General features: G+C 49.9%; 1 protein-coding gene across 3 annotated transcripts; it reads right to left on the bottom strand.

The window, feature by feature from the left end:
* Positions 1 to 1829: 1829 nt before the first annotated feature.
* On the bottom strand, positions 1830 to 27342 carry LOC127225745 (cytokine receptor common subunit beta). 3 transcript variants are annotated; one of them, XM_051189310.1, is made up of 16 exons: positions 27070 to 27339; positions 20285 to 20356; positions 18974 to 19029; positions 17800 to 17975; positions 16618 to 16741; positions 13658 to 13845; positions 11970 to 12127; positions 11724 to 11892; positions 11100 to 11235; positions 10836 to 10993; positions 8211 to 8350; positions 7234 to 7393; positions 6243 to 6333; positions 5983 to 6040; positions 5230 to 5315; positions 1830 to 4579 (listed from the first exon to the last, which is right to left on the bottom strand). In XM_051189310.1, exons 4-16 carry the CDS (start codon positions 17885 to 17887, stop codon positions 3472 to 3474), a joined length of 2664 nt encoding a protein of 887 aa, XP_051045267.1. In that variant the 5' UTR covers positions 17888 to 17975; positions 18974 to 19029; positions 20285 to 20356; positions 27070 to 27339; the 3' UTR covers positions 1830 to 3471. The 3 variants fall into 3 exon arrangements, with proteins under 3 accessions (XP_051045267.1, XP_051045269.1, XP_051045268.1); XM_051189312.1 differs by lacking the exons at positions 10836 to 10993; positions 11100 to 11235 and having other exon boundaries at positions 27070 to 27342; XM_051189311.1 differs by lacking the exons at positions 18974 to 19029; positions 20285 to 20356; positions 27070 to 27339 and having other exon boundaries at positions 17800 to 18337.

The following is a 27342-nucleotide window of genomic DNA, read 5'->3' as shown; positions in this document are numbered from 1 at the left end:
ATGTGGGGAATTGGAGTGGAAAACAGCTGGGGTGAGATGATGGTGACTTCACTGGGTACTGGTCAGAGGGTTGAGGGCTGGGGGCCATAACAGACATGGGCTGAAGATGGTAGATAAAGATTTAATGACCATAATAAGCAAAGAGTCACTATAAATCAGTAAGGTCACACAGAAAAATAAAAATACTGATCAAAAGTTTATCCTCACTAGTAACTAGCAATATGGGATTAAAATTCGATATATTTTTATTTTCCAGATTGGTTAATATTAGTGGAGAAAATCTTAACATTCAGAACTGGGAAAGGCATGAGATATAATATTTTTTATAATACCTTTTAAATGGAGTTTATTTTTTGTGGTTTTATGTTCATGGCAAATTTAGATCCATAGAGTACCCATGTTCCCCAAAACTGCCCCAACCTACAGGGCAGTCAATGACGAACTGGGAGACACTTAGGGGAATCGAGGGGTAAGGGACAAGAAGAATGACAGCAACTCCATATTCTGATCAAGCTCTCAAACTTTATTTTCTCAGGGGAGGCTTATATAGGACCATGGGCAGGATGTGAGCAGGGTTTGCAAGTGGGCAGGATGAAAGGGTCAGTAGAAGGAATGCCCTTAACTAATCTTTAACTGTCTGTAAAGCTACAACAGGAAGAATATCCTGAGTTATTCTTTAACTGGTTGTAAAACCGCAAGCCTGTATCTAGGAATGTTCTGCTGAACAGTCTGCTTACTTCTTAAGAGGCAGTAATTTTCTATCTCAGAGGCCTAAGGTAGTGAGTATGGTGATGGTCCCCAAAACACAACCACCCTAACACAAGGAGCTTGCATGGTGGTTATCTCGGTCCCTTTGAGCTACTATGACCAGGATTCTTGTGATTCTGGAGACTGGGAAACACACAATGAGAGTCCATTGGAGGCAGATGTGGTAGCAAGTGCATGCAATCTCAGTGCTCAGAAGGCTGGGGCAAGAGAATTGCCACAACTTTGAGGGGACATAGTGAATTCAAGACCAATTAGAGCTATGTAATGAGTTTCATGCAAGGCTGGACTATATATATATCAAGACCCTACCTCCAAAACCAAAGGCAGGCCCTTCCTACTGTTTCCTCTTGTGGTAGAAAGGGTTAGAGGGTCTCTTTGGTGAGAACCTCCTTTGTGAGAGTGCCAGTACTGGCTGACAGGGTTGAGACTAAATGACCTCATCACATCTGTCCAAGATCTCTTCTGAGCCACCAAAACTTTAGCAACAGAGTGCACTAGGAGGTCATAAATTCTCAGGCATGGCAACAGTGGCACATTTGATGAGTGTTTATGGACACACCACTGCCTCCTGGTGACAGAGGTTGACTTTTAGGTGCACATTTGGCATTTCACATTATGTAGAATTGGACAAATGCAATAAGGTCGATGCTCACCACTACAATGTCACACAGCTAGCTCACTGCAAGCAGGATCTGCTGTCTGCTAGTTCATTCCACCTTAATCTGCTCCACCTATTACTGTCCCCACAATCTGGCATCCTCAAAAGAGAAATAATAGGGATTTTTGAAAGTGTTATCCACACTAGAATCATCAGCATCAGTGGTGATGAAACACTAACTGCGGTGTCACAAAGACAAAAACTCCCTAGTCTATGGAATCTGTCTTCATGACAATGCACTCAGGAGTCCAAATATCTTCTGCCCTAACCTTCCAACACACACACACACACACATACACACACACACACACACACAGACACACACACACACACACACACACACACAAACACACACACACACACACAGAGAGAGAGAGAGAGAGAGAGAGAGAGAAAGAGACCATTGTGTGATATGTTACACATATTTTATTACAGTGTTCCTTTATTTCAATGCACTTTGGAGTCAATGTCTTAACACATGGAGGTCGTTCTTGCTTAATTCCCTGAAGAGTCTACGGTAGAATGTATTGAGAGGCTATTATAAACTCTGCCACTGACACATATTCAAGATGTCAGTGGTTTTCTTTGCTGCAGTAACTGGGACTAAGGAGCACTCGCTCTGCCTGCCACAGGTCAAAAGCAAGGGTGAACACAGACGTGCTGCCATCTAGGCAGTGGGGCCATGAGGTAGGATGCGGGGACAGACCAGGCCCATCTGAGGACTTGGTGGGTCACAAAAGGGCCTTTCAGATTCAGATGGAGAGCATGGGCGAAGAACTGACACAGTGGACACTGGCTCCAGGTCCTCAGGAGACAGAAAGACAGAGCTCTACAGTGTAAGCATGTGTGCTAGAGACGTTAAAACCTCCCGTGAGAGCTCAAGAGGGGGAAAGAACCAGAAAGAATGTAAACGAAGGCACATGTGGCCCCAAAGAGGGGTTCAGCTCGGCAACTGGTCTCTCTCGATGCAGACATGTAAGTGCTGAGGTGCCATTGTGCCTCCTGCACACAACTAGGAGAGGGCACATTGAACGGAGACGTGTGTGCCCCACAAAAGGCCACGTGGAGACAGCTGTGCAGGCTTATCTGAAAACGATGACACTATGAGGGACAAAATCGTTCATGGGCTCAGCCCCCGAGCCCTCCTCCCCAGCAACAACACAAAAAAGCCCATACTCGGGATGTGTACAGAAGTTATGTGCAAACCTGACCTCGAGGAAATAATGTAAGTGAGATGGAATGATGTAATGCCATTGTGCCTGCAGTGTCAACAGGGTAGTAATTCCCTAGTACCACAATCCCACAGCAGGCCCACACCAGAGGCCAGAGGGAGCCACAGGTGCACAGGCATTCTGAGGGGAGAGCAGCCCTGATGTACAGACTGAGTCTTTGGATGGGCTGTCCTGTGTGGTCACCATGCCCATGTCCTTCGAGGGATTTATACCCTGGCTTTTCTGCAGTTGACACCATGAGGTCTTGAAGTCCAGCCTCCCCTATTGCTTTCCACCCCTCCAGCCTGGCCACAACTATGGCCACTAGCCAGCATTGCCCATATCTGTGACTTCTCTACATAATGAGGGCCCCAGTCTCCTTGAAAGGACCCTCGGGTCTACCCAGGAGCTTCAGACAGTCATAGAGGACCACACACATTCTTGGGGTGACGTGAGCTGACCTGTTCTCCAAGTCTGGCCCCCAAGGTATCCACTAGAGCCTCCTACCTCCGCACTGAGCCAGAACTGTGCCATATATTGGTGCCTGAGGGGGACAAACAGCCCATGGCAGCCCTTAAACCCTAAACAGACCATGCAGGTCTCACCCCGGGAGGCCTCTCTGGTCCCATCCCTACCGCAACAAGTCAGAGGGAGGGAGGTGAGATCCTACCACAGCCAGGAAACTGGAGTTGGGGTAGGTATTGCTGAAGGTCAGGGCTGAGAGCAGAGAAGACTGCATCTCACCCAGGGAGCCTCTGGGCTCCAGTGGCGATGTCAGGCTGAGATCTACAGGCTGAGATGCAGGGCTGCTGGTGAGACTGGCAGGGAGTGACCTCAGCACACCTTCCTAGGCTGGCTGGTGTCCCAAGGGGGCAGTGACAGATAGTCCTGGTGCTTCAGGGACTTGAAAAACTGAATGGCTGGCACCTGGGGCATGGGCTGGCAAGGAGGCTTCTTGACAGACAGATCCTGGTCTAGGTCCACAGTCTCAGGACACAGGCCTGGAGAAGGTGGTTTGCTATGTGGAGAGAGGGAGCCAGGCCCCAGGCCAGGGAGGAAGCAGTAGTCCCCCACCTGCTGAAGAACAAGGAGACCTTCGGGGTGTGGGGATGCTGGGGCTACCTCCTCCCTCTGCTCTCCTAGCCTCACTGTGAGGCTGCTTGGCACAGGAGGGACAGGATGGCCCAGAGGGGACCTGCGGGGCTGGCTCATGCTTGGAGGGAGCTCCACATAGTCATCAGCTTCTGGTGCTGGAAGAGCTGGGCTTCCAGGAGGGACCCCAGGCAGCTTGAGACAGAGACCGGGGCCCTGAGCTGAGGGGAACCCTAGAGTGGAGCCCAGAGAGACAGGCAGGGACGCTGCGGGCAGGGTGAGCACCAGATCTGCAGGGGTGACATAACCAGAGGCCACCACAGGGTCCTCAGGGCCCCCAGAGCTTATGGGCAGAGTCACTGGATTGTCCTTTGGCCCTTGTTCCTCCACACTCAGCTCAAGTGAAGGGCTGTCCCTCGGTTCCATGGAAGGGCTCTCTGTGGTCCCCAGGCTAGACTCACACTCCACATCCACATTCTGTCCCTGACCCATGGCCTGGGACAGTGGAACCAACTGCACTTGTCCCCCAGGAGGCAGGCACAGGTACTCCAGGGAGCCTGGCAGTGCTGGCTTTGGGCTCCCACCCATCTGGGGGTGCACCAGCTGGCCTGGAAGGTCAGGCAGGGAGTGGGTCTGGAGAGGCCCCAGGTAGGGACCATTGAAGTCAAAGCTGGGTGTCTGGGTCTCAGGTCTGCCTGAAGGGGTTGGTGGGTCTCGCTGGGCGTTGGAAGTCTGCTCCATGGGTGCGGATGAGGCGGCTGGAGTTGTGTCAGGTGGATCTCGGACAATTTTAGGGTCCTCTATGGTGAGAGGTGACACTTCACTGTCCCCCGAATGTGCACATGACGCCCTGTGGAGACAATAGAGGTAGAGATGCGAGATGTGGAACTTAATGCATCCCCCAGAGCAGGTGTGGCTCTCTGGAAGGCCTGACCCCTCCAGACCTCACAGTGAGCACAGAGGCACGGTGGGGATGGGGCTCTTCCAATGACACAGGCGTATGTTCCGTGTCCCACAACATGATGTACCCAGAGCTCAGTTCACATCACTATCCTAGGCTTTGTCCTTACCTTCTTTCTGCTCCTTGCAGCCCCAAGGCTGGGCTCACATTTGCCTGGGTACCATCCGTGCCTTACATCCTTCTACCCATGGGGCCACAGCCTCTCCCTGACAGATGGGGCTCAACTCTGCCTACACAGGCTGAACTCCTGCAGGTATGCGCTCTCTGCCACCATGAGGCCACTGCAGTGCGTGGCTTACCTAGGCAGCCTGGCAGGCAGAGGTTTCCCACTTCAGGATGTTAACTCTGGTCCCTTGTCTATCTCACCCTAACCTGGGGAATCAGGAAGTTCTTCCTCAAGTCTACCTGGAGTGCCACTTGCTTCAGTGGGTGTCATCTCCTACGATCTCTTCAGAGGCCCACAGGCTACCCTGACATGCACAATGGAGTCATGCCCTCCCCTAGGCTCCCCAAGGGTCAGAACCCAACCACTCACTCACAGGTTGCTCTGTGGCCCCTGGAGAGTACGGTCCTTAGTGGGAAAGGTCGCCATGCTGCTGTGAGACCAGAGTCCTTTACCTCCGTCCTGGAAGGGGAAGCACATCAGTGCCTGTGAATGTGGCACACATGTCGCCCAGGAGGGAGGGGACAGTGGAGGATGGCATGTGTCTATGGTGTCTTCCGTGAGCTCCAGACATGGGAAGAATGTCCCTTCGGTGGGGCTTGCTCAGGACCCTGACTCCAGAGAGCAGGAGGCCTCCCGAGGGGCTGACTTTCATCAGCTTCTCCGGCTCCTGAAGGATCAGGGCACTCTGTTCCCTAGAGCTTCTTCCCCCAGGGCATTGGAGTCTTCCCATGGCCATTGTCTCAGGAGGCACTGACAGCCACGTTCTTTAATCTTGACACCCCTGTCTCGGGACCTGAACCTCTGAGGGCACCCTTGAAGCAGCCGGCTCTCCCACCAGCTCAGAGACATGTTTTGCTAGAATCAAGTCCTCTCCCCAAGGCCCTTAGCCTGCTCTGCACCCTCCAGGAGCAGCCCCTCCTTAGCCTTCCTCTGCAAGGGAATGATAAGTTCTCTGTGTGGTCCCGGGCTGCACTCAGGGCAATCAATCTGTCGGACTCCTGCTTCTTAGGCTACCCAAGGAGTTCCAGAGACCCAACCCCTGCTAGCCCTGCCTCTTGGATCTCCCGCCCTTCACCACTGTGATAGTGATGGGACAGGGGGCCAGCAGTAGGGCCTGGCTTCCTACCTGGAACAGGAGGCTCTTGCTGGGGTTGGGGATTTTCTCTTTCCACTTCCTGCACAGCCTGGAAGACAGCAGGAAGACCTGTGAATGAGAGGTTCCAAGGACCTCCCACACGGCCAATCATGTGTCCATGTATAGAGGGAAAACTGAAGCCAGAGGATGAGTGGCAGAGCGGGAACGGGAATGGTAGTGTGCTGGGCTGTGTCATCCCTGTGACCCTGGGCCCCGGTGTCCACTTGCCTCTGTCCCCAGACTGCACTCACCTGTACCCATAGACACAGCCAAAGCGGAAGGCCAGAAGCAAGATGAGGATGAGGAGGACCAGGATGATGACCATGCCCCATGTGGGCATCACTTGCTCAACAAGAGGGAGAGGTGCGTTAGGTGGGAGGGTCAGGATAAAGGCTAAGGGAGGAGGCTAGGGTCCCCTGGGCTCTCTGTGAGGAAAGCTGGATAGATACCCTGGGAAGGAGCTTTGGGGCTGAACCCAGCGCTCAGGGTGTGCAAGTTCTGCCCTAGGCAGGAGCAGCAATTACCCAGAGGGGACTGACTGGCCCTTGTATCTGGGGAGACTTCCTGGAGGAGGCGGCATGGAGCATGGCCGGGTCAGAGGAGATCCAAAGTGGCCAGCAGAGGGTCTCTTCTGGCAGCATGCTAGCCTTCTTTGCCTTGGTCCTGTAGGTCCCCTTCCCGTCTCCTTGTTTCCAGACTTTCTTCTGCCTGGCCGGCTGTCACCCTGAGACTCCCTCTTCCCCAAAGTCTACAACGTGGATTGCTTCTCATCACTCCCTGCCTCCCATGTTCTCTTTTACCTTCCCCGGACAGTACCTTGCAGAGTGTGTTCAGGTAGTCGCCACGGGGAAAATGAGAGCTGAATGCAAAGGTGCAGGGAAGGGGAATGGGCAGGACCAATGGATGCCACCAACCTCCCGACCACAGGCACTCATGTGTGTGTACAGCCAGTATAGCTTTACAGCGATGGTAACGGGAATCTCAGAGTGATCAATAATGGCTGCCACAAAGTCCAGTGAAATCAAGTGCCCTATAATTAGAGGCCTAAGCCCCAGCTGATAGTAGGAACAACATTGAGAGAGATCCTCTCTTCTCCCAAGTACCCACTACAGTGGGTGTCATATATACCATCTGCCAGGGACAGACACAGGAGAGGGGGAACAGGGTAGATTGGATGTAGAGCTTCCCTTGCTCTGTCCAATGGGACTGTCCCAGGAGTGTAGTGGTGGCCAAGAGACATACCCCAATCGGTGGTCCAGGTGCACTCTTTGCTCCACTCACTCCAGATTCCATAGTAGTCAGGGAGGGTCTTGACCCTCACCCTGGCCACGTATGTGGTGGACGGCAACAGCAGTGGCAAGACCATGCTGTGGGCTCGATCTAGGTTTTCTGTCTTGATGTCCTGTAGTAACAGATGTGTTGAGGTTCTAGTCCTGTCCAGGATCCCAGTATGGAGTCTACTATGATCAACCACTGTAGTGGCTTCAGATGCCACATATTCCAGTACTGACTGTCACACCTAGGCTCAAGCCCAGACTCTTTTTATCTCCCGATTTATACGGTATGCTGCTGTGCCCTAAACTGTGCCTGATCTAGCACTGCCTAAATTTGTCTCGTACTGTTTTGCTTGGTCCTAGGCCCTTAGATGTGGTGGTGGAGCTGTTGCTGGTGGTCGTGGGAGGTGGTGGAGGTGGTGGTGATGGGGGTGGCTGGGGTGTGGCTGGTGGTGTCATGACTGAATTCCTCTGACTCTTTGACCCACTCCTGGGCTTCAGTTTCCTCTTTCCCTCTCTGAACAGCCTTTCTTTGGAATTGTAGAACCCCCGCCCTGCATCTCGGTGCCACGCCACTGCAACCAGATGTGTGTTGGACAGGACCAGCCCTGAGCAGTGGCTTACACCTTAGCAATGACACCCTTGGCCCAGATCTAATTCCTGGGAGGAAATACAGTCAGATCTCAGTGATACCGATGTCTTCATTCCAGGTACCTCTGTACCCCACTCTGTCTCTGACCTCTCAGCTCAAGGACAGTGATTAACATGCGACTGTGTCATGTCACCTCCCTGAGCCCGAAGCCTTCATCAAGGAAGGGGACTGTCACCTGTTGACTCTGGGGGTCCATGGGGACAGGGGTCAGGCTCTGGGGAATGAGACTGCCGTGGCTATTCTCTCTTTCTTTTTCTCCATGTGCCCTACTAACCCTGGCTCCTGGAACTCACCTCCCAGCTCTCCGGTTTCCTCTTGAACTGGACCTGGAATTTGTGCTCAATGTGAGGATAGGCCATTTTCTTAGTTTCCCAACGTAGGTTGTAGCTGTCTCCATCCTTGGTCACATTGAGAGCTGGAGGGTCCATCTGGACTGGAGGGGGGATGATTTGAGGAAATGTCATGGGGTCCTTCCTCCAGCAGAGTGTATCCCATTATCCAAGCTGTACCCAGGTGCTCTCCCACTGGACCTTCCCCCCAGCCCCCACCAGTCACTCTGACTCTTGAGTACTCTGTGGGGGTTTGAATGAGAATGGCCCCAATAGGCTCATATGTTTGAATGCTTGTTCTCAGTTGGTGGAACTATTTCTGAAGATTTAGAAGGTGTGGCCCTTTTTGGAAGAGGTACATGACTGGGGGGCGGGCTTTAAGTTGTACTCTGCCTCTGGCTTGGGGTTCAAGTTGTGGGCCTGATGGTGCATCATCCCCTTAGTTCTAGCCCCTGGGAGGCAGAGAGAGGCATATTTCAGTGAGTTTGATGCCAGCATGCTCTACAAAGCTAATTCTAGGACAGCCAAGACTAAATAGCAAAACCCCTGTTCCCATGGACCCCCAGAGTCAACAGGTGACAGTCCCCTTCCTTGATGAAGGCTTCAGGCTCAGGGAGGTGACATGACACAGTCGCATGTTAATCACTGTCCTTGAGCTGAGAGGTCAGAGACAGAGTGGGGTACAGAGGTACCCTGGAATGAAGACATCGGTATCACTGAGATCTGACTGTATTTCCTCCCAGGAATTAGAACAAAAACAGAGGTATTCCAGCTGCTGCTCCAACTTCAGGCCCCTTTTGATTGCTTCCCCTGCTCAGCCAACATGAACTTTGACCCTATGAAACTATAATCCCAAAGTAAACTCTCTCTTTTGCAAATTGCCCTGGTGAAGTTGTCTGGTCACACTATAGAAAAGTAAGACAAACCCCCAAATTACCAAAACACAGTTTCCCTAGATGGTCCCTGGAGGAGTGGTTGAGGTAAGCCTCCATGGTGAGGTGGCCCAAAGCTTGGTGCTTCTGCTAGTGTTGAATGTCAGGAGCAATAAAAAGATTCCCTATCTAGGTGCATAGACTGTTCCAGGCCCTGGGCAACACACTCACTTTGTGGGAATACCTTTGCTCTGCTCTCCCCGTTCCCTTGTGAGGTACTCTGACTTCCCCGTTTTTACACACAGGAAAACTGAACCCCAGACCAACTACAGAAAAGGTGTGAGCAGTAGAGAGCTTGTGTCTCCAATGTCCTGTGTCAGTTGCTCCCCTCTGCTGCTTCAGTGACCCTGGGAGTTGCCTGAAGCCAGGATGGGCTAGTACGTCCTTGCTATTCTAAAAGCTTCCTCACAAACACCCACACCTCCAGAGTTAGGCCTTCCTATAGACTTGGATGAACACCTGCCCACCACACTGTGGCCAAACTGAAAATGGGAGACCTTTGGTGGCAGTCCTGCCCACTTGAGCAGCAGACCACCAGCTGGGACGTGGCCACGTGTGCAGCATTTCTTATGTAGACCTGATGTCTATTGTGAGAGAGGCGGGACACTTAAATTAAGTCGCCCAGTCACGCTGAGATTCTGTCTCCGCGGCAAGACAAAAGATTCATAACTTGAGGACTTTAGAGGGCTTTTTACAGACATAATGTGGATGACTGTAATATACAGAGGGACTCTCCCGAATCATAGGAAACCCTTTGCCACAGGGAGGACACCAAGAAAAATGCTGCATGTGAACTCAGGTGACAAAGAGATTGGCTGCCAAACGTGGCACACATTACTGGATGGATGGAAAGCCTCCTCTTCTCAGGGTCCTGGCCATGTACCAGGAGGTGTGACATGGATCTGTAAGGAAACCATCTGTTGGCGCAAAAGTTAAGCATAGAGCAGAGTTTGAGAAGTGAGAACATTTATTGGAGGATAAAGCTGGAAACCTCAGAGGGAAAAGACAGTTACAGGCTAGTGGTCAAAGGAGGGACAAGTGTGCAACTGAGAGGAAGCAGAAGGGAAGGAGGAAAACAGGCTTCAAGTGGCACTCTTGAGGAGTGGCACGTGTGATCGGCAGCAGAGTGAATGACGGGGGTGGGGGGGAGAGGGGGAGGTGCCTTCCCTGGTTCCCCTTTCCCCATCTCTCTGCCTCTTTCTGTCTCTGCCATTCCCTCTCTCCATTGCATACGCCTGCATGTAGATGCGGAGATGCGGGTGCCTATACATAGGCATGCAGAAACAACAGAAACATGTCTCCTGACCATTCTCTGTGTCCTAGTCCCTTAAGACAGGATGTCTCACTGAACCTGGATCCCAGATTGGTAGCCAGAAAGTCCCATCAACCCTCCTGTGTCTCACCAGGTACATATGAGCATACTCACACTTTTGTGTGGGTGCTGGGATTCGAACTCAGGTCCTCATGCTACTTCATCAATCACTCTTACCTATTGAGACACATTCCTAATCCCAGAATACTTATTTTATCACTTTGAGTCACTGTTCTGAAAGTCTTTGCAAATGACAAAGATGCCAAAGAGATCCCTGTGTTTGTTGGGGTGACACAATGAGCCTCTACAGTCTTTGGAACCCAGGGAGAGGCGGGGCAAACTCACTGTGTCTAGAGCTCTTGATGAACTTCCCTTGTTTCCGAGGCTGAACAGAGACTGTGTACTGGCTGTGTGCACTGGGGTTGGACACGGGGAGACTGCAGTGGTAGCGGGTACAGAGGCTATCCTGCAGCTCCTCCACCACTGGGGAGCACTCCTTCTCCCTGGGGAAGCATAGCTGAGCTGAGAGCAGGGTCAAAGCAGGCCGAACCTCAGAGAGGATCAGCCCTGGGGATAAGAAGAAGCAGGGCCAACAGAGGGGACACTCACGGTGCCGCTGGGCTGGAGCGGTAGAACAGCCCAAAGGAAACAGAGCCAGCCATCTGGGTCCTCACCTCCCAGGAGCAGTTGAGGAACCGCGTGCCATCGAAGAAGCACTGTAGGTTCTGAGGCTTGGCCTGGTCCCCTGTGGGGACACAGGACACTCACTCAGTCTGCCCTGAACCTTCTCCTGGGTTGGGACATTAGGTGACTCAAAGAAGAGGGGTTTATAGCAGCAGAACCAGGCTGTGGATATCATCCACCTCTGCTCTGATCCTACCTGCTGTGTGTCCCCAGCTTGGGAAGACCCAGGTACCTCTGGCTCATCTTGGGAGAGGGAGCCAGGGCTAAATGTTGAGTGTTGGGTTGAACACAGGGACACAGGTGACCCTACACATTGACCAGCACTTGCTTCTGCTGTTGCTGTCATGACTGTCGCTGTCATTCTCAGAACATACTTAGGGCCATAGAGCTAAGAGTGTGTGAGATAGAGTGGCCCAGATAGAGTAGTGGGGACACAGGCGTGCTGGGAGGTGCTGATGACAGGGTAGGGCAGATGATGCAGCCTCAGGTGTAGACTAAGTCTTCACTGTCTGGGCTTGGAAGCGGAGCACTTCCTAGGAGCCCCTTTACCTGGCTGGGAGTCCCACTGCACCTCAGGGCTCCATGTGCTGGGCCTTCCAGAAAAGCTTGAGCCTGGGGACAGCCGAGTGCGCACACGGGCCACGTAGATGTTGCTGGGTAGGAACAGCTTTGGCTCCAGAGCGGCCCACAAGTTGCTGGTGTGAAGGCTGGGGGCATCCTGTGGAGACAGGGGGGCTGAAGGAGGACCTTGCTAGGTCATCCCACAAGGCTGGCGTGGATGGTTCAGGGTCCTACCTCCCAGGAGTCCTGAAGACGTTTGTAAGACACCTCAAACTGTAAGTCCTCTTGTGACAGCCAGGGGATCTGGGCATCCTTAAGGGGCACGCTCCACTTCAGCATGAAGTGGTCCCCAGAGGGGCTGATGTTGATGTCCTTGGGAGGTGGGGGCCGCACTACGGAGGAGGGAGCAGAAGGGTTGTGAGAGTTGCATGCTGGGGCACCTGAGGGCTGCCTGGCTTTCTGGGCACCACCTGGGCCCAGGTTCAATGCTGACCCCATCAGCTTATGACCAAGGAAAAGAACCTCAGGACCTTCCCGCTGGAACCTGGAAACCCGGGCACCACATTTGACAGCAGTTCTTCCTTATAGGGCCTGAACAATCCATTCAAGGGGGCCTCCTCCTGCTCTGATGTGCACTGTGGCCTTCCTTCCAGCAGAGGGCGAGAGAGCCATACCTGCTCCCTCTTCTGCTACCTATTCTCTCCACAACTCAGTACCTAGGGGTGTCATTGCCCAGAAGAAGTGCTATCTCTCCTGGTGACGCTCTTGGACTCAGCTCCTCAGGCGGAACCTCATGTTCCTCTTCTTGCTTCTCCACAGCTCATTGTAACTCCCATCCCCGCCTTGTCACGTCAGGGTGAGTGTAAGTTGTTCTGTCCCTCTTCCCCATTTGAAGGCTTGCCATGCAGCTGCCTGCAGCTCGTGTTTTCCCTGCCATTGTCCAGGCTTTTGCACTTGAAGCTTCTTGTAGACAATGAACATGTCAGGGTTTCCCAGCGTGTCCCATTCTCTGCAGACCTGCCTCTGCCCTCATCCCTTGCACTTGTGGTTTCCTGGCCAAGAATTGCTTCTGACTCTTAGCTCCTCCAAAGCAAGAACTCAGTGGCAAAACTCCTCCATGCATCCTGGGAAACTTTCCCTGATTGCCAGAGCCCTTTGACTTCTGTCCCCTGCATGTGGCAGCTGGCTCCCTGTGTCTCCCAATCCTTCATCCTGAAGCTCTGAGGCCCCTAGGAGTAGGGACTCTCTCAGACACCAGAGGCATTCACTAGACAACAGCTCTCTACCTAGCATTGCTGGGCGACAAATGGTTCCCATGGTGTCTAAGAGCCTGGCACATGCTTGGGCTTAGGGTGACATTACAACCTTTAGTTTCTCCTTCCTCTGTAATGCTGGGCACATTTCTGCTATAGTCCCCAAGAAAACCTCACAGACGATCATTGCTTCCACCTAAGGCCATGCTGTTGCAATGAGCCCAGTGGACATGCTGCACATCCCTGGGGTCCGAGGAGGGTGGAGACAAGGCTGGATCTGAATGAGGAGCATGGAAATGCATGGCAATGTGACCTGTCATGGTCCTCCCTGCTCCACAGTGGTGCCTTAGGACTACTGTTTGTTTTGGTGCCTCAGCCACAGGGCAAGGTCTTGCAGCCTTGAGACAAGACAACAGAGACCAGAGTTGTGTCACTTGGAAAGTCCTACAAGAGTCACAGGCACGGCCCCTCCTAGAGGAGGCTTGGGGCCATGGTAGATGGCAGAAGCTGCTTGGACAGTAGGAAAATCAGGCAGAGGCCTCACATCACGTCTATTCTAAACCCCAGGAAAGGGTTCCTAAACCCCAGAGATACTCACTCTAGGTAGGCCCCCTCCAGTAGCCTGCCCACTCCTGCACCCTCTTCAGAGGCAGGACCCCTGCTCCTCACCATGCTGGGCCAATGGAACCAGGAGCTGGATGCCCACATCCCGATCTGGCTGGAATGAGTAGAAGTCTTCATCTGCAATGCTGAAACTTGTGTAGGGGATGACACATCTTCTGGGCACACAGCGGTGTGGGGACGGGCAATCTGACCACAATAGGCCTTCACTGAGTTCACAGGACACTGGATAGTCCCTGCCAAAGAACATTTATTTCATTATAGCTCCTTCTACATGCCTACTTTTATCCAATGTCAGTGTCAGACAGTGAACAACACACACACACACACACACACACACAAATACACACATATACACAGAAATAGAGACACAGAAACACACACAGAGACACATACACACAAATAAAAATTATTAAAATACACATATATACAGAACACATGTATACCTTGACACAGAACATGAATAATACAGACACACACACACACAATGATATACACACAAAGACATCCACACAGAGACACATGCATATATACACAATAGAGATTCACAAGGACACAAACACACATACACAGCGCAGACACACAGACGTGCACACAACATATACATGCACACATATCTTTGCAAGCAGTGAGAACCCTTTTGGAAACAGGCACACATTAAACTACACATTAACATAAGTGTTATGAGTACATGTTGAATAGGATCTAAAGACAAGGATGAGAAGTTGGGGTTTGGCTGTGAGAACAGTTGGACTCACTGCATGTGTAATATGGGCAGAATCTCCAAGGTCTTGGGCAAAAGCAGGCAGTTTCTGCAGCTGGCTGATTGCAGCAAATGCAAAGTCCCTGGGGCTGCCAACAGTCCTATAACTAGAATGCAGATGGAGTGTGTGTGCAGCCTAGGTCCCAGTTAATGAACTGGCTCATGCAGTGCTCACAAGAAATCTGAGTGCAAACTAGGGGAAGCCTAAAAAGCCCCTGGCTTCAAAGGCTTTTAGGTGACTGTGAAAATGGCTGATATGCCAGTCATAGGGCAGAGCAGTATGTAAATCTTGGTATACCGTGAGCTTTGCTGTACACAGCACCTCTGATCAAGACCATACAACATTGTCAATATCAATCTCTAGCTGAAGTTCTTCTGCTCTCTCCTCTCTGTACCTCCAACTGCAAAGTCAACTATCCCTGAGAAAATAAACTAAAGAGACAGGCTCTTGAGACTCTAGCAGAAGACTAGCAGGTTAGTACAAGAAATCTAGCAGAGTCACTGGATCTAGGGTAAACATTCAAAAGAAGTAGTTGTTTTCTAGAAGTACTTAGACCATAAAGAACAGTGACGGTTTTCTGTTAGCTCTGTTTTCTGTTTTTCAGAAGGAGCTTTACAGCCTTTGCGTGACTTTATCACAAGACAGTCCTGGCAGCCCTGCTGCCATTGTTGAGTACTGCTAAAAAGACACAATGAGGAGCAAAACGTCATGGGTGTGATGTCTTCCTTTACCAGACTTAGATCGGTTCAGGGAGATTATTTTACCCAAGGAATAACTTGTGTTTCTGTCAATAAAGATGTTTCTGCATTGGTGGTATGGGTTCAGAACTTCAGAGATAGTTCATTCTGCCGCCTCATAGCCTGTTTACACACACACACACACACACACACACACACACACACACACTTTCTCTCTCACACACACACACCACCACCACCACCACCACCAACAACAACAACAATCTTACAGATTAATACTATCTCTCTAGATGTACAATACACAGGACACCAATGACCCCATGACCATATCATTGTAGCATGTGTGTATGAAACCCAGATTACACTGAAACATATGACTGCGTGATAACTGCCTCAAAGCCTACCCGAGACCAAAAGGACCTTCTCCCCAAGTCCCTACAGAAGTCATACACTTATGACAATAGTGCAGGGTGGTCTCTGGCAACTCCTTCCTTGGAAACTTGTTTAGACTGTGTACTTGTCAGTCAGTCCTTTCTCTGACCCTAACATCTTGTCCCTGAGTATTGGAATTTATGCGGCAAGCCAAACAGCCTTGAGTTCTGCTGCAGGAAATGTAGGCTCCGTTGTGTGCTTGTTAATAGAAAGCATGTCAGGAACTTTGACTGAGGGAAGAAAGGGGACTAGTTTCTGTGCAGGATTCAAAGAATTTCACTGAGTAAGGGAAAGACTTAGGGTGGTGGACTAGGGACATGGCACCATGCTGGTGATTGTAAATAGATTGGATGGTGGTGGTGGCTGAGTTGCAGACCTACATCTCACTGGGAGACAAACTTAGTAGTGTTCACTGAGGAACGGAGGTAAAAGGCATTTTAGAGCAGCCATCCCGGTCATTAATCAAGCTACCATTTCCTCCCAGGTAATGAAGCAAAGGGTGGAGATGGAGGCAAGAGCAGAATTTGGCTTATGGCATTGGACAAGAAATGGTCATTCACCCAAGAGTCTCTGCCCATGGCCTACAGTGGGTTCTCCAAAGACTGTATACAGATAGGAGGCTAGGGTCACGTTTAGAGGTCGCACTCTCTACAGTAGACAGAAGAGAAGGGGGGGCAAAGAGAACAGCAGTTGTTAGAGACACGATGGGACCTCAGTGAGTGTGGAAGCTGAGACTCAAATGAAGGAGAACTACCAGGAGGTTACCCTGGGTGGGTTGGGCCATGAATGCCCAGGCTTGGCCATTTGGCTTAGGGTACTTCTGAGTGGCAGGTGCAGTTTGGTTCCCTTGGAGGCAGCCAAATCCTGGGGGAGAGTTTTCAGCCAAGAAATATCGGAAGGACATTTAGGGAGTGTGGACTCCTTAAAGATGGGCTGTGGTAAGGAACCAAGGAGAGGGTGACAGGGTGCTCAGGCAGGAGAGGCCTGGTGATGCACCACTGCAGGTGTTGGGGATAGTGGCTGGGCATCATTGGTGATACAGGGAGCGGAGGGCTGCTGGTGCCAGCCAGCAAGGTGCTTGTGCTGCTACACCAATGGACTCGGTGGTACGCACTTTTCTAGCTTGTGGTAGAGGGTCATGTTAATGAGGCCCTGGGCATCTTCCACGTCCGCCCAGCTGCAGATGATTCGTTGGGTGTAGTCATTGTAGCACTGCAGAGTCTGCACAGGGACCGTTTCTGAAGAAGAGAGGCAGGAGTCACTATCTCCCCTCAGCTGTCCCCTGTCCTTCAACTCTGGGATTTGTTTGTTTGGTTTTGCTTTGTAATTTTCAGACAGGGTATTACCTTGTGACCCTGCTGGCCTGAAACTTTCTATATAGAGCAGGCTGGCCTTCATCTCCCAGAGACCCTCCTGCCTGTGCCTTCTGAGTCTGGCGTTAAAGGCCTGCACCATGAAGCCCCCGTTCGCACATCTCTTTTAATCAGCCACACCTCCAGCTTCCTGCTGAGGTCCAGCACTCTGGTGACCAAATAGATGGAGGGCCTGAACCTGGTAGGGCTGTGCTGGGGCCTCTTCTCTTCTGTCAGGAACCTGAGATCCCAGTGGATTCTCAGCTGTGATGCACAGGCCCTCACTATCTAAGAGAATTGCTCAGGCTTGCCCTGCTTTCTGAGGTGTCACTTGGCAGGATAGACCCTCAGTGCTGCCATATTCCCATCCAGGGTCCTGATCTGCTGAGCCTTGGCCCCTGAACCTGGAATTAGTAAAGGGCATGTGGCTCCCACATGTCATGGAGGAAGTCTAAAGGGCACTGAGGACTGTCTTCTAGTCTCAGAGGCTTCTAGGTTGTCCAACAGGACCTCTGAGAAGGGGAGAGGGCTAGAGCCATTCTGGGGGAGAGGGCCTTAAGCCAGACCCCCAGAAGCAAGGATGGAGGAGATCCTGAAGCTCTCAGGGGAGGAGAGTGCCTGGGGGCGAGGCAGAGAAGACCCTGGCTCATTGGAGTTTGGGGCTATGGGTGCTACATTGAGCAATATGAGTACAAAGGGACAGAGTTGGGCTAGATGATCCAGGACCAGGCAAGGATGAGCAGGAAGATGGATAACAGGGCAGATAGGGACCCAGGGGAGCCCTGAGGGAGAAAAAGAAGGTTACAGTAGAGAAAGGAAGGCAGAGATGGATACAGCGACTGGAGATGCTGGGGGTCTGGGAGTTTCGGGGGGATATAGTGGGCATGGCTCTTGCCTGACTCAGTTAAAAAGAGGGATGAAAAAGAAGGGGACTTCAGACTTACCTTGTGCCTGTGTCACATCAGGTCCCCAGCAGAGAGCCAGCAGGGCCATGGAGAGCATCCCCCAGGTCAGTGCCATCTGCCGGTCCATTCTGGGGCTTCAGGTGGCTGCCCAGGTGGGCTGCAGCTATGAGCAGGGTGCTGTCCTCATTGTCCTGGGGTTCTGTGTTGCTGTCTGGCTGGGGATTGGATCACACTGGTGTACAGGTCTTATGAGTCTTTCCTCATAGACTGCACCCTCTCCGACTGTAGAAGGAGCTGTAGGCTGAGAGTGCCCAGAACACTCCTGATGTCCAGTGGTCAGAACCCAATGAGAGACCCTGATTTGTGGTATCCCATGACTGTTCCCTTCCCTTAAGCCTCACTGGCCTAAAGCATGACCATGGGAGAGATGGGACTAATGGCCTCAGAGGCAGCAGGTCCCCCTAAATCCCCAGAGCAGTGACCTGAGATCAACATGCTTAAGTTGAACCAGGCCACACAGAGGAGCTGAGACCCACACCTTTGATGGACTCAGCTGTGATCACTGTCTTAACTCTGTCTACACACACACACACACACACACACACACACACATCCACCCTTGTTCACTGGCACATCACAGCCTGGTGCTCTCCCCACCTCTGCTCCGTTGACCATCAGTTCTCCCACAGGCCCCTCTGCTTCCCAGTTCCCCTTTCTCTGAAGTCTGGGGATTTCCTCCTTTTCATAAGTTCACCTGGGAAGTACCAGAGGAGCAGAGTAGTGGCTGTGGTCCCTTCTCCTACAAGGTTATTTGAAACTTTAATCAACATTCACAGAGCACTCACACCTCTGTCCATCTATGCATCTGTCACCCTATGTATCTATAAACTCTCCATCTAGCTACCCATCCTTCCATCTATGTATGTACACATGTCCATTTTTCTGTCCATCCACTGTGTGTATCACATACCTATGTCTTTCAACCCATTCATGTATTATCTACCTCAATCTATCTATATTTCTATCTGTAGATCTATCTACCTTTCTATCTATAGATCCATCTATATTTCTTTCTATAGACAATTCTATCTATCTACCTATCTACCTACCTACCTACCTACCTATCTATATCTATCTATCTATATCTATCTATCTATCTATCTATCTATCTATCTATCTATCTATCTATCAATCATGTTTGCCTATCTCTTACCTAGATAGTCAGTGGACATCTTGACTGGAACAAGTGTTATTTCACCCCAGAATGCTCTGTATAAATGGAAGAGGAAACAGGAAACAATGTAAAATGATGGAATATTCCATTTGAAAGTGAGAATATGACTGACACATGAAAATGAAAAACAAACGTCAAACATCTGTCTCACACCACTCCCCACCAGAGGTGAACCAAGAAGTTACATGCTAAGACTGCAATCGCACCAGACCATTGCAACTACACCCTTGAGCTGTTTAAGCTTAGGAATAATCAAAGATTCTGAACAAAGAGTGATGAAAGTGTTTTGCAGCCCAACCCTCTGCCTTAAGGCCACCAGAGTCGCCGAGCAAAGGACAACATGAAATATATATATATATATACCAATGTCTTAATCTGGGAGGACTATTTTCATGGAACACCACTGAGAGGTTAGTTCATAAAAATCACAGACATTTCTGGAAGTTCTGGAAAATGGCAAAGCCAAGGTCAAGGCAACACAAAATTGAGGCCTCTTACTCATGGGCTTCTTACTGCTACCAGCTTAGGGGAAGCATCAAGGAAGCTTTCTGGGATATCTAATATATAGACCCAGATCCCCTCATAAAGACTCGCCTCCGGAGACCCCATCAGCTCCCAAAGACCCCATCTCATTTAACCTCCCATGGGGGTGTAGTCTCAACATAAGAGTTCTGGGAAAAATGGGTATTCGGTCCCTAACACTTTAAATCGTGGAGTTTAAGTTACCATCATCGACTGTAAATGACAACAGAGCTGTGTCAAAAAGCACACAAACAGAGCATTTAAACAAACACAGAATCATGTCAGCACTGACTAAGGTGTAATGCCTGCCATCAGCCAGGAAATGTGCAGAGAGCTTTATGAAAATTGATAATGTCCTGGTGAAGGTGGGTGTTAGACTCCTTACAGACAGGAAACCCTATAGGGATGAGTGACAGGTCCACAATACTATAGCTGTGAGAGGCTAGGGCTGAGTCCAGGTTGGCTCTGGACCCTTCCTCCCTCTAACCATGCCTCCCTGAGAGGTGGTGTTTCCTGGTTGTCGGTGGTGGACATGTCCTGTGTCTGCTCCAATGCACACTGCTCTGAAATGCTATCATTGACTACACAGAGCACAAGGACAGGAAAAGTTGAATCTCTGTGCCTGCACTCTTGGTTGTTGCAGAGCCAAGAGCCCTTCAGACACAGACTGCTGTTGTCAAAATGATGTCTGAAGTTAGACACCTGGGATTCTGGAAAAAGCAATGCAATGATGAATCAAAACACAGAATGGACACTACAGAGACGCACCTGACCAAGGTGGGTGTGCAAAGATTAGGGCACAATCAAGGCAGGATCACTGTCCAGGGCACCATGTAGGTTCTGAAAAAGAAACCAAGAAGAGCCCAGAGAATTAGGGACACGTGTGTCCCCAAGTGCCAGCTGCCTAACTGTCCCATACCTTCTTGGCTTATTTTGTACAGAATAAAAGGGACTTCTCACTCTCTCCAGCCACAAGACATGGTCACATAACTAAATGCTGTCGAAGGACATGTGAGTGGAATCCCCATATGAATCTTTCCCAAATGCCACTTAAAAGGCATGGACTTGTGTGGGTACACGTCTGATATTTTTCCTTTCTTCTTTTCTTTCTTTCTCTAACATATATCTCAGAAGTGATGGTTGGAAATCCAGCAGCCATTTTGGATGCTTAGGTAGGGATGGAAGCCACATGCAAGGAAGGTGCAGCAGGAAGAGAATCAGGCTTCCTCTTGTCACTCTGGAGTAACTAGCAGAGCCCAAGAACCACTCTGCCTCTTTATGTGAGGGGAAACTAAACACCTGTGGTGTTATTCGCTATGTGTGAGAGTTCCTATATGCAACTAAAATGCACCTGGAAAAACCCTCTGGATTTAAAGGAGATGGCTGTCTCCTAACCAAGAAACGGGGGGGGGGATTTGATTCAGTAGGGGGCTGCTGTGTACTGGGCAGAGACCGAGTACAAATCTCCAAGTCCCCCTGAAAACATGGCATTCACTTATACGCTAATGTGAACACTCCATCAATCAAGAACAATGGATAACCCTAGAGAAGCTTCCAGAAGAAAATGAACAGCAGACTATTCCAAAAGGCAAAAGGTCATATGGACAACCAGGTTCTCAGGAGGGACCCTGGTTCCTAACCACACACTGAGGACACAGGGAGACGTAGCAGGTGAAAGCATTTGCAGAAACCCAATGATGTGAGTTCAAGTCCTGAATTTCATAACAGAGAACTGAACCCAGAAAATTGCCCTCTTACCTCACATGTGCTATGGTACATGTGTGCCCTGCCCCACAGAAACAATAATAAATCCCTAAATAATACTAATTAAAAAGACCAAATTCTCCTTTCTGTTCCCTGGTCAACCAAAGTGTTTGCTTACAGGAAAGGCATGAAGAAGTTCCAGATATTTCCTGAAAAAGAGTTATTCCAGCATTGTTTTAAAGGAAAGACAGTTTGCAAGCAAGAGGGCCTGCCAATGGGAACAGAGGAACCAGTTAAGTAGGGAAGAACAGGCCATGTGTGGGGCAAAAGCGAGTTTGCACACAGCTGTGCAAGGGCAAGGCAGAAGCTCACATGACTAAGGTGGGCAGTGGCGGTGAGGCAGGCTTGGAGGAGAACTGAAAACTGCCTTGATGAGGGCACAGCATGCCAATGAGCCCAAGTGCTGGCATAGAATATAAATTAGGAGGGCCACTGATGACATATAAGGATTGGGGCAGGGCCCTGGTGTTCTTTCTATCCCAGCTACCAGGGGGGCTGATGTGGGATTATTGCAGACTAGCAGTTTGGGGCTAGCCTGGGCAACACAGTGAGAATCTGTCTTCAACAAAACAAAACAAGTAAGGGATAAAAGTCACTGAGGGTGAAGGGTTTGAGAAGATACAGGAGGATTGTGGAGAAAACAGAAGTGTTTCAATGCCCTAATTCCTGACCCTATAAAGAAATTGAACATTTGGGACAGAAGGAACAAACAGAAATTTACCCCAGACAAAAGCAATTTCACAAGCCCATTGGACACAGATTTGTTAAAGGAGCACACATGAGGCCACAATAGAGCATTTGACCAGGGAAGGAGAGCCAAGGAGAGGTCTACTCGGTGCATCGCCAGCAAGAGGCAAAAGCACCAGTTTACTTGACAGGGCCATGAAAATGGCTAACCTGCCAGTCATTCTGATGACCTGAGTTTGTCTGCCTGAAACCCAGGCCAGCGTCATAGCCACAGGGACTTGTAGGCTGCCCCTCCTAGGCAAGGCAGACATAGGATAAAGGCCCACCTCTGTCTCCAGGGGTCAGTCATGCTGACAATAATCCTGAAGTTCAGTGCAACAGAAATGAAGATTCTAGAAGGATGTTTAATGCCCTGGGTGGGCTCATTGTATATTCCAGGAAACGGGAGAGAAGAGGCCTGTTGCATTTCCAAAGAAAATAAAATTAAGTGTAGATAAAGCAAATAAAATAAAATAAAATAAAAGTATAACCAAGTGCATCAGAATTTAGGAAGCTCGAGTTTAGTCTCTAGCCAGGAGGGGGAGAGGGGCAGCACACTTCTGACTGGTGGCTTCTAGCCTATGAGGTACCATGCTTAAGTTATGTTGCTTCCTTACATCCTACCCTCCATTCAAAATATAATGGGGATTAAACATCTGAAACTCAAAACTAACACTTTGAGAGCATTAAAAATACATCTTTAATCATAGGGGTAAAATACAACATTGAAACCAGAAACCACAAAGCAAAACGACACCAAACCAGCTGGCAAGGCTGGAGAGGTGGTTTGGTGAGTACAGGGCCTGCGTTGCAAGGACAAGGACCTGAGTTCGAGGTCCAGAAGCCACATGAAAAAAAAAAAAGCTAAGTGTGGCAGTATTTCCTTTTGATCCCAGCATTGGGGAGGCAGAGAAAGGCAGAGCTCAGAGGGCTTTCTCACTTAGTTCCAGGCCAGTGAGAGTCTCTGTCTCTGAAAGGAGGTGGATTGCCTTAAGGAAGGACTCCCAAGGCTGTTGTCTGGCTTTCACGTGCACACACACACACACATATATGCACCCATGCATCCATGAATGCACACACACAGCAAGCAACACAGTGACAGATGATGGAAACATTTTTTATGACAGAAGACATCTTAACCCTGACAAAGGAAAAAGAGAAAGATAGCCCCGGAACTATATTTTCATCACATGTAAGTAAGTACAGATACATGGACTAACTGGTTTGGCCCTCAAACATGTGGCTGAATATTATGAAGCAGTACAAAGGGAAACTTCATCTTGCACACTGAGACTTTTGGCGGGGGTGTAGACTTCTGATGCATATTCAGTGGGACAACTTCACAATAGCTATTAATATTTTAAACATGCCTCTGGGATATGAGTAAAACCAGAGACACTGCAAGACTCATAACCCAGAGTGTGTAAGTTGTTCTTGTCTGCTGGGGAGATAAAACAGGGTTGGAGGAATCAAGTGACAAAACCAGGACAAAGACAGAGAGCAAAGAGCCTAGAGAAAGGGTGGTGGGAAAGGTTTGAGGTTTGTGTATAGAAAGGGAAACATATTCTGGAGTAGGCTAGACCGGCAGATGCTCAGGAACCTCAGAAAGACAGCCTGTTTGGAGGGATAGGTCATCTCTGAATCGCACTGCTGGAAAGAGAACATGGCACCCAGAGAGGGACGCTTCACTCAACAGGGTGACAGCAGAAGAAAGGGGACAAAATGGGGGATGAGCCAAGAGGCTCTGCAGAGGTCCCCTAGCCCAGCAATGGGCTGGCACAGCAGTGAGAGCCGACCTGTCTCACTAATGGAGAGATTGTAGAAGGGAGCGTGGTGCTGACCAAGAGGCCGGCCAGAAGAGTCCTCTCATCCTGTCATTCCTTATGAAAAGAGGTGAACTGGTCACCAGGTGTGGGAGCTGCAGCTCAACACCTGCTTGTATAGATTTAATTATATAATATATATTATAGATATTAATGGAAGCTTAGTTTAGAATTATGAGTGTGGAAAAATAACTGTATGCTAATGGGAGGCGAGAATGTGACATGGGCTATGAGATGTGAGGAAAACTGTTGGGATTTTATGTTGATTGTTTTGCTCCGTTTTTGTACCAATGGTATGGTATGGTTACTTTGGGAAAATGTTGGGTTTTTCATGTGAAAAGGGTTTGGTATTCTACATTGCTCCTGTGTCTAAATGCTGGAGACATTTCCCATTAGGCGTTCACTAGAACTGACTTACCTGGCATGTCAAAGGGCCACTCCGGGGTTTTGCTTTGTGTGTTTGTGGTGTGCACACACAACACTTATGTAAGCAGTGTTTGCTTTGTTTATAGACAGTCACTAACCTAAAGCCATGGAGATAAGCCCATGTTTCCAAGATCCTCCCATTCTAAAGAATGAGTTCAGATTTGGTGGGATTTGCTGAGCCAGAACCTTTCAAATCTAGCAGAGGACACAGAGCTTCCTCATGCAGGTCAGACTGGATAATTTAAAAGCAGCCACTTCCGAATACCTACCTATAATCACACAAATGCAGTGATGTGTTGTTACACCTGTGACTCTGGATTATCCTCACCCTTAATAAATCAGGTGTCTGTGACTTTGACATTAAACACTAATGAACCCGTGCCCTCTCAGAGTACTGGGACATAACTCTCGGCACAATGATGAATGGAGTGTGAGGAGAGTTTATTCACTATGAAACTACAAAGAAGGGAGATATGATTTAATAAAGTTAGAATCTGCATATGCAAAAATGTTCTGGCAGAGCCTCTGAGCAGGGAAAACCCTATAGCCAGGCACAGAAGCCTGTCAGTGAGGCAACAAGCCAATCCCCCTGAGTGGACAGGAACACACACACACACACACACACACACACACACACACACACACACACACACACAAACAATTACCAGCCTTCACACAGGCTCTCACCCTCTCACTCTCTGTCGTGGGGAAAGCACAGAGCATTGGAATGAAACAATTATGTCATATTTGCTGTGAGAGTTTCAATAAGAGCAATTGCTGTGGACAGAGACCCAGTGAGCAAATTCTTACAGAAAAAGAAAGAGAATTGTGTTTCTAGGGGTGGATGGGATCCTTTCATAGTTAGGAATGTTTCCTAGATTGACAGAGGGTCAGATATGGAGGAGGAAGGATGCCCAAGGGGTCTCAGGCCACTTGCTTTGCACTGTGTGATGTAATCCAGGAAAATCAGAGGCTACATGTGCTGTGGTCAGTGTTGCTCAAGAAATCAGGATTTGAGGCTTAACATCTTCCCTGGGGTAAAGTGTGTAGAGGTCTTGCAGACAGCAGCTGAGAGACCAGTCCTTAAGAGAGTGAGACTGAGTGAGGCCATCCCAAAATCCAGTCAAGAGGATCTAGAGCAGTGGTTCTCAACCTTCCCAGTCCTGGGACCCTTTAATACAGTTCCGCATGTTGCGGTGACCCCGATGGTAAAATTATTCCCATTGTTTCTTCGTAACTGTAATTTTGTTACTGTTATGAATGATAACTGAAATATCTGTGCTTTTCCATGGTCTTAGGTGACCCTAGTGAAAGAGCCATTAAACCCCAAAGGGACTGGGACTCACAGGCTTAGAAATACAAAAGGATGCAAGGGAGATGCCTTCCTGAAGGGTGGCCAGGCAACCGCAGTAAATTGAGGCTGAGCGCAGGTGTTTCTATATCAGCAGGTCTGGGTGATGGAACAGACTCAAGCCCCGTGGACCCTGTGACTTAGCACTAAGATTCCCAGCACAGACAGACAGAAGATCCTAGAGACCCCAGGGCCTCACCAGAGAAGGATGGAGGTCTGAGGTTAGATGCAGGGAGAGCAACAGCAAAGGAGGATGAGTTCACAGGGCAATGTCACTGACGCCCCAGGGTCCATTACCAATGTCAGGTCCCAGCAAAAGATTTGTTAGAGTCTAGCTGATGGCATGATAGCATCTGAAGTGACGTTTCAGCCCATCCAGCCAGAGGTAGGGAGAGGGGTGGCAATGCACCATGGAGTAGTAAGTGAGGGTCCCTTCTCATTGCCAGATTAGCTTAAAGGCACTGTGTACTTGGTTTGAGCTGGGGCAGGGAGCCTCAAGCAAATTCTTGAGTCACAGGTATCGAGATTCTCTCAAACAATGGTTCATGTATGACCTGCCAGACACTGCAAGCAAGACGTTATGATATGGTTATGTTGTGAGCTATGAGATGTGACAGTAGTCAGGGTGCCTCTGACTCCGGTCAGCAGGGGAGCTGAGTGTATCCTCATTCAGAAGGGACAAATCCCCTGCTATGTGATGAGACATCTCCCAGCAGCACCTTAGGTACAGAGCACACACATCTGTGCCCAAACCCAAATGATGTGTAGTGGTCAGAGCTCAGTGTGATAGGGGGAGAGGGAGAGGGGAGGAAAGAGAGAGAGGGAAAGGGAGAGAGAGAGAAAGAGAGAGAGAATTTATCTACAGGACCAAGGATCAGTCGGTGAGAAGTATAGACTCCTTTGGTACTAGGTGTAACTTCCAATCTCATTTTGGAAGGACCCAGAGACATACCCGAACATCCACCTCTCTCTCTGTTTCTGTCCCTGTCTCTCTCCTTCTCCTGTCTCCCTCCATTTCTAATTGAGAACACAGGGGTTATGTCTCCCACTCACCCTGTCCCACAGATGTGTGACTGGAAGCTTGGGGCTAGAATAGACTTATCACATGAGCTTTGAAGTAAGATGGAGCAGTGTGCTTACCCCCAGGCAGAGCTTTCAAGGGAGTCCTCCCTGCCACCAGACCTCCAGTGAGCAATCTGGGTCCTCACAGAGCCCCAGAGCAACCCTAACTCTAACCCTCCCAGAACACTGGCTGTGGACCCAGCTGGTTACTCCTGGGTGCCCCCTCTCCTTAAACTGCCTGGGGTTGGGGACCGAGTCTTTGCAAGGATGCCTAGTCTAACTCCTTAGGTCCCCGGAGTAAACTGCCACCCCAGGTCCTTCTCCTCCTGTCCCTTTCTCTCCTGGAGACCCGCACCACCCCTACTTGAGCCCATCTTCAGCTCTGTAGCAGGCAGCCTTACCTCTCTGCATTGGGCACAGGCAGCCTCCTTCGGGAGCCTCCAAGTAGCAGCAAGCCCTAGGCGCTTCCTATTTATTTGTGCCACGTCGGGAGGAAACAGACAGCAGAATGAGGAAGCACCAGTGCCCTTTCACAAGCAGCTCGCCTGTTTCTCAGAATTGCGGACATGAGTCTCTGATAATACACACGACATTATTTCTGCCAGGGAACCTTGCACCCTCTGCCTCCTGGGCAGCTCATGTACACTTCAAGTCTCAGCCCAGGAATGAGCCCC

The sequence above is a fragment of the Phodopus roborovskii genome, unplaced genomic scaffold (assembly GCF_943737965.1).
Source record: "Phodopus roborovskii unplaced genomic scaffold, PHOROB, whole genome shotgun sequence".
NCBI classification, from domain to species: Eukaryota; Metazoa; Chordata; class Mammalia; order Rodentia; family Cricetidae; genus Phodopus; species Phodopus roborovskii.
Note: the sequence above shows the minus strand (reverse complement) of the source record. Positions and strands in the feature narration are given on the sequence as shown.

Coding starts and splice junctions, on each gene's coding strand:
- LOC127225745 (XM_051189310.1), bottom strand. CDS start 17,887: ATGGACCGGCAGATGGCACTGACCTGGGGGATGCTCTCCATGGCCCTG. Junction 11,236..11,723: donor GCAGTGGGACTCCCAGCCAG/GTAAAGGGGCTC, acceptor GTGTCCCCACAG/GGGACCAGGCCAAGCCTCAG. Junction 10,994..11,099: donor CGCTCCAGCCCAGCGGCACC/GTGAGTGTCCCC, acceptor ATGCTTCCCCAG/GGAGAAGGAGTGCTCCCCAG.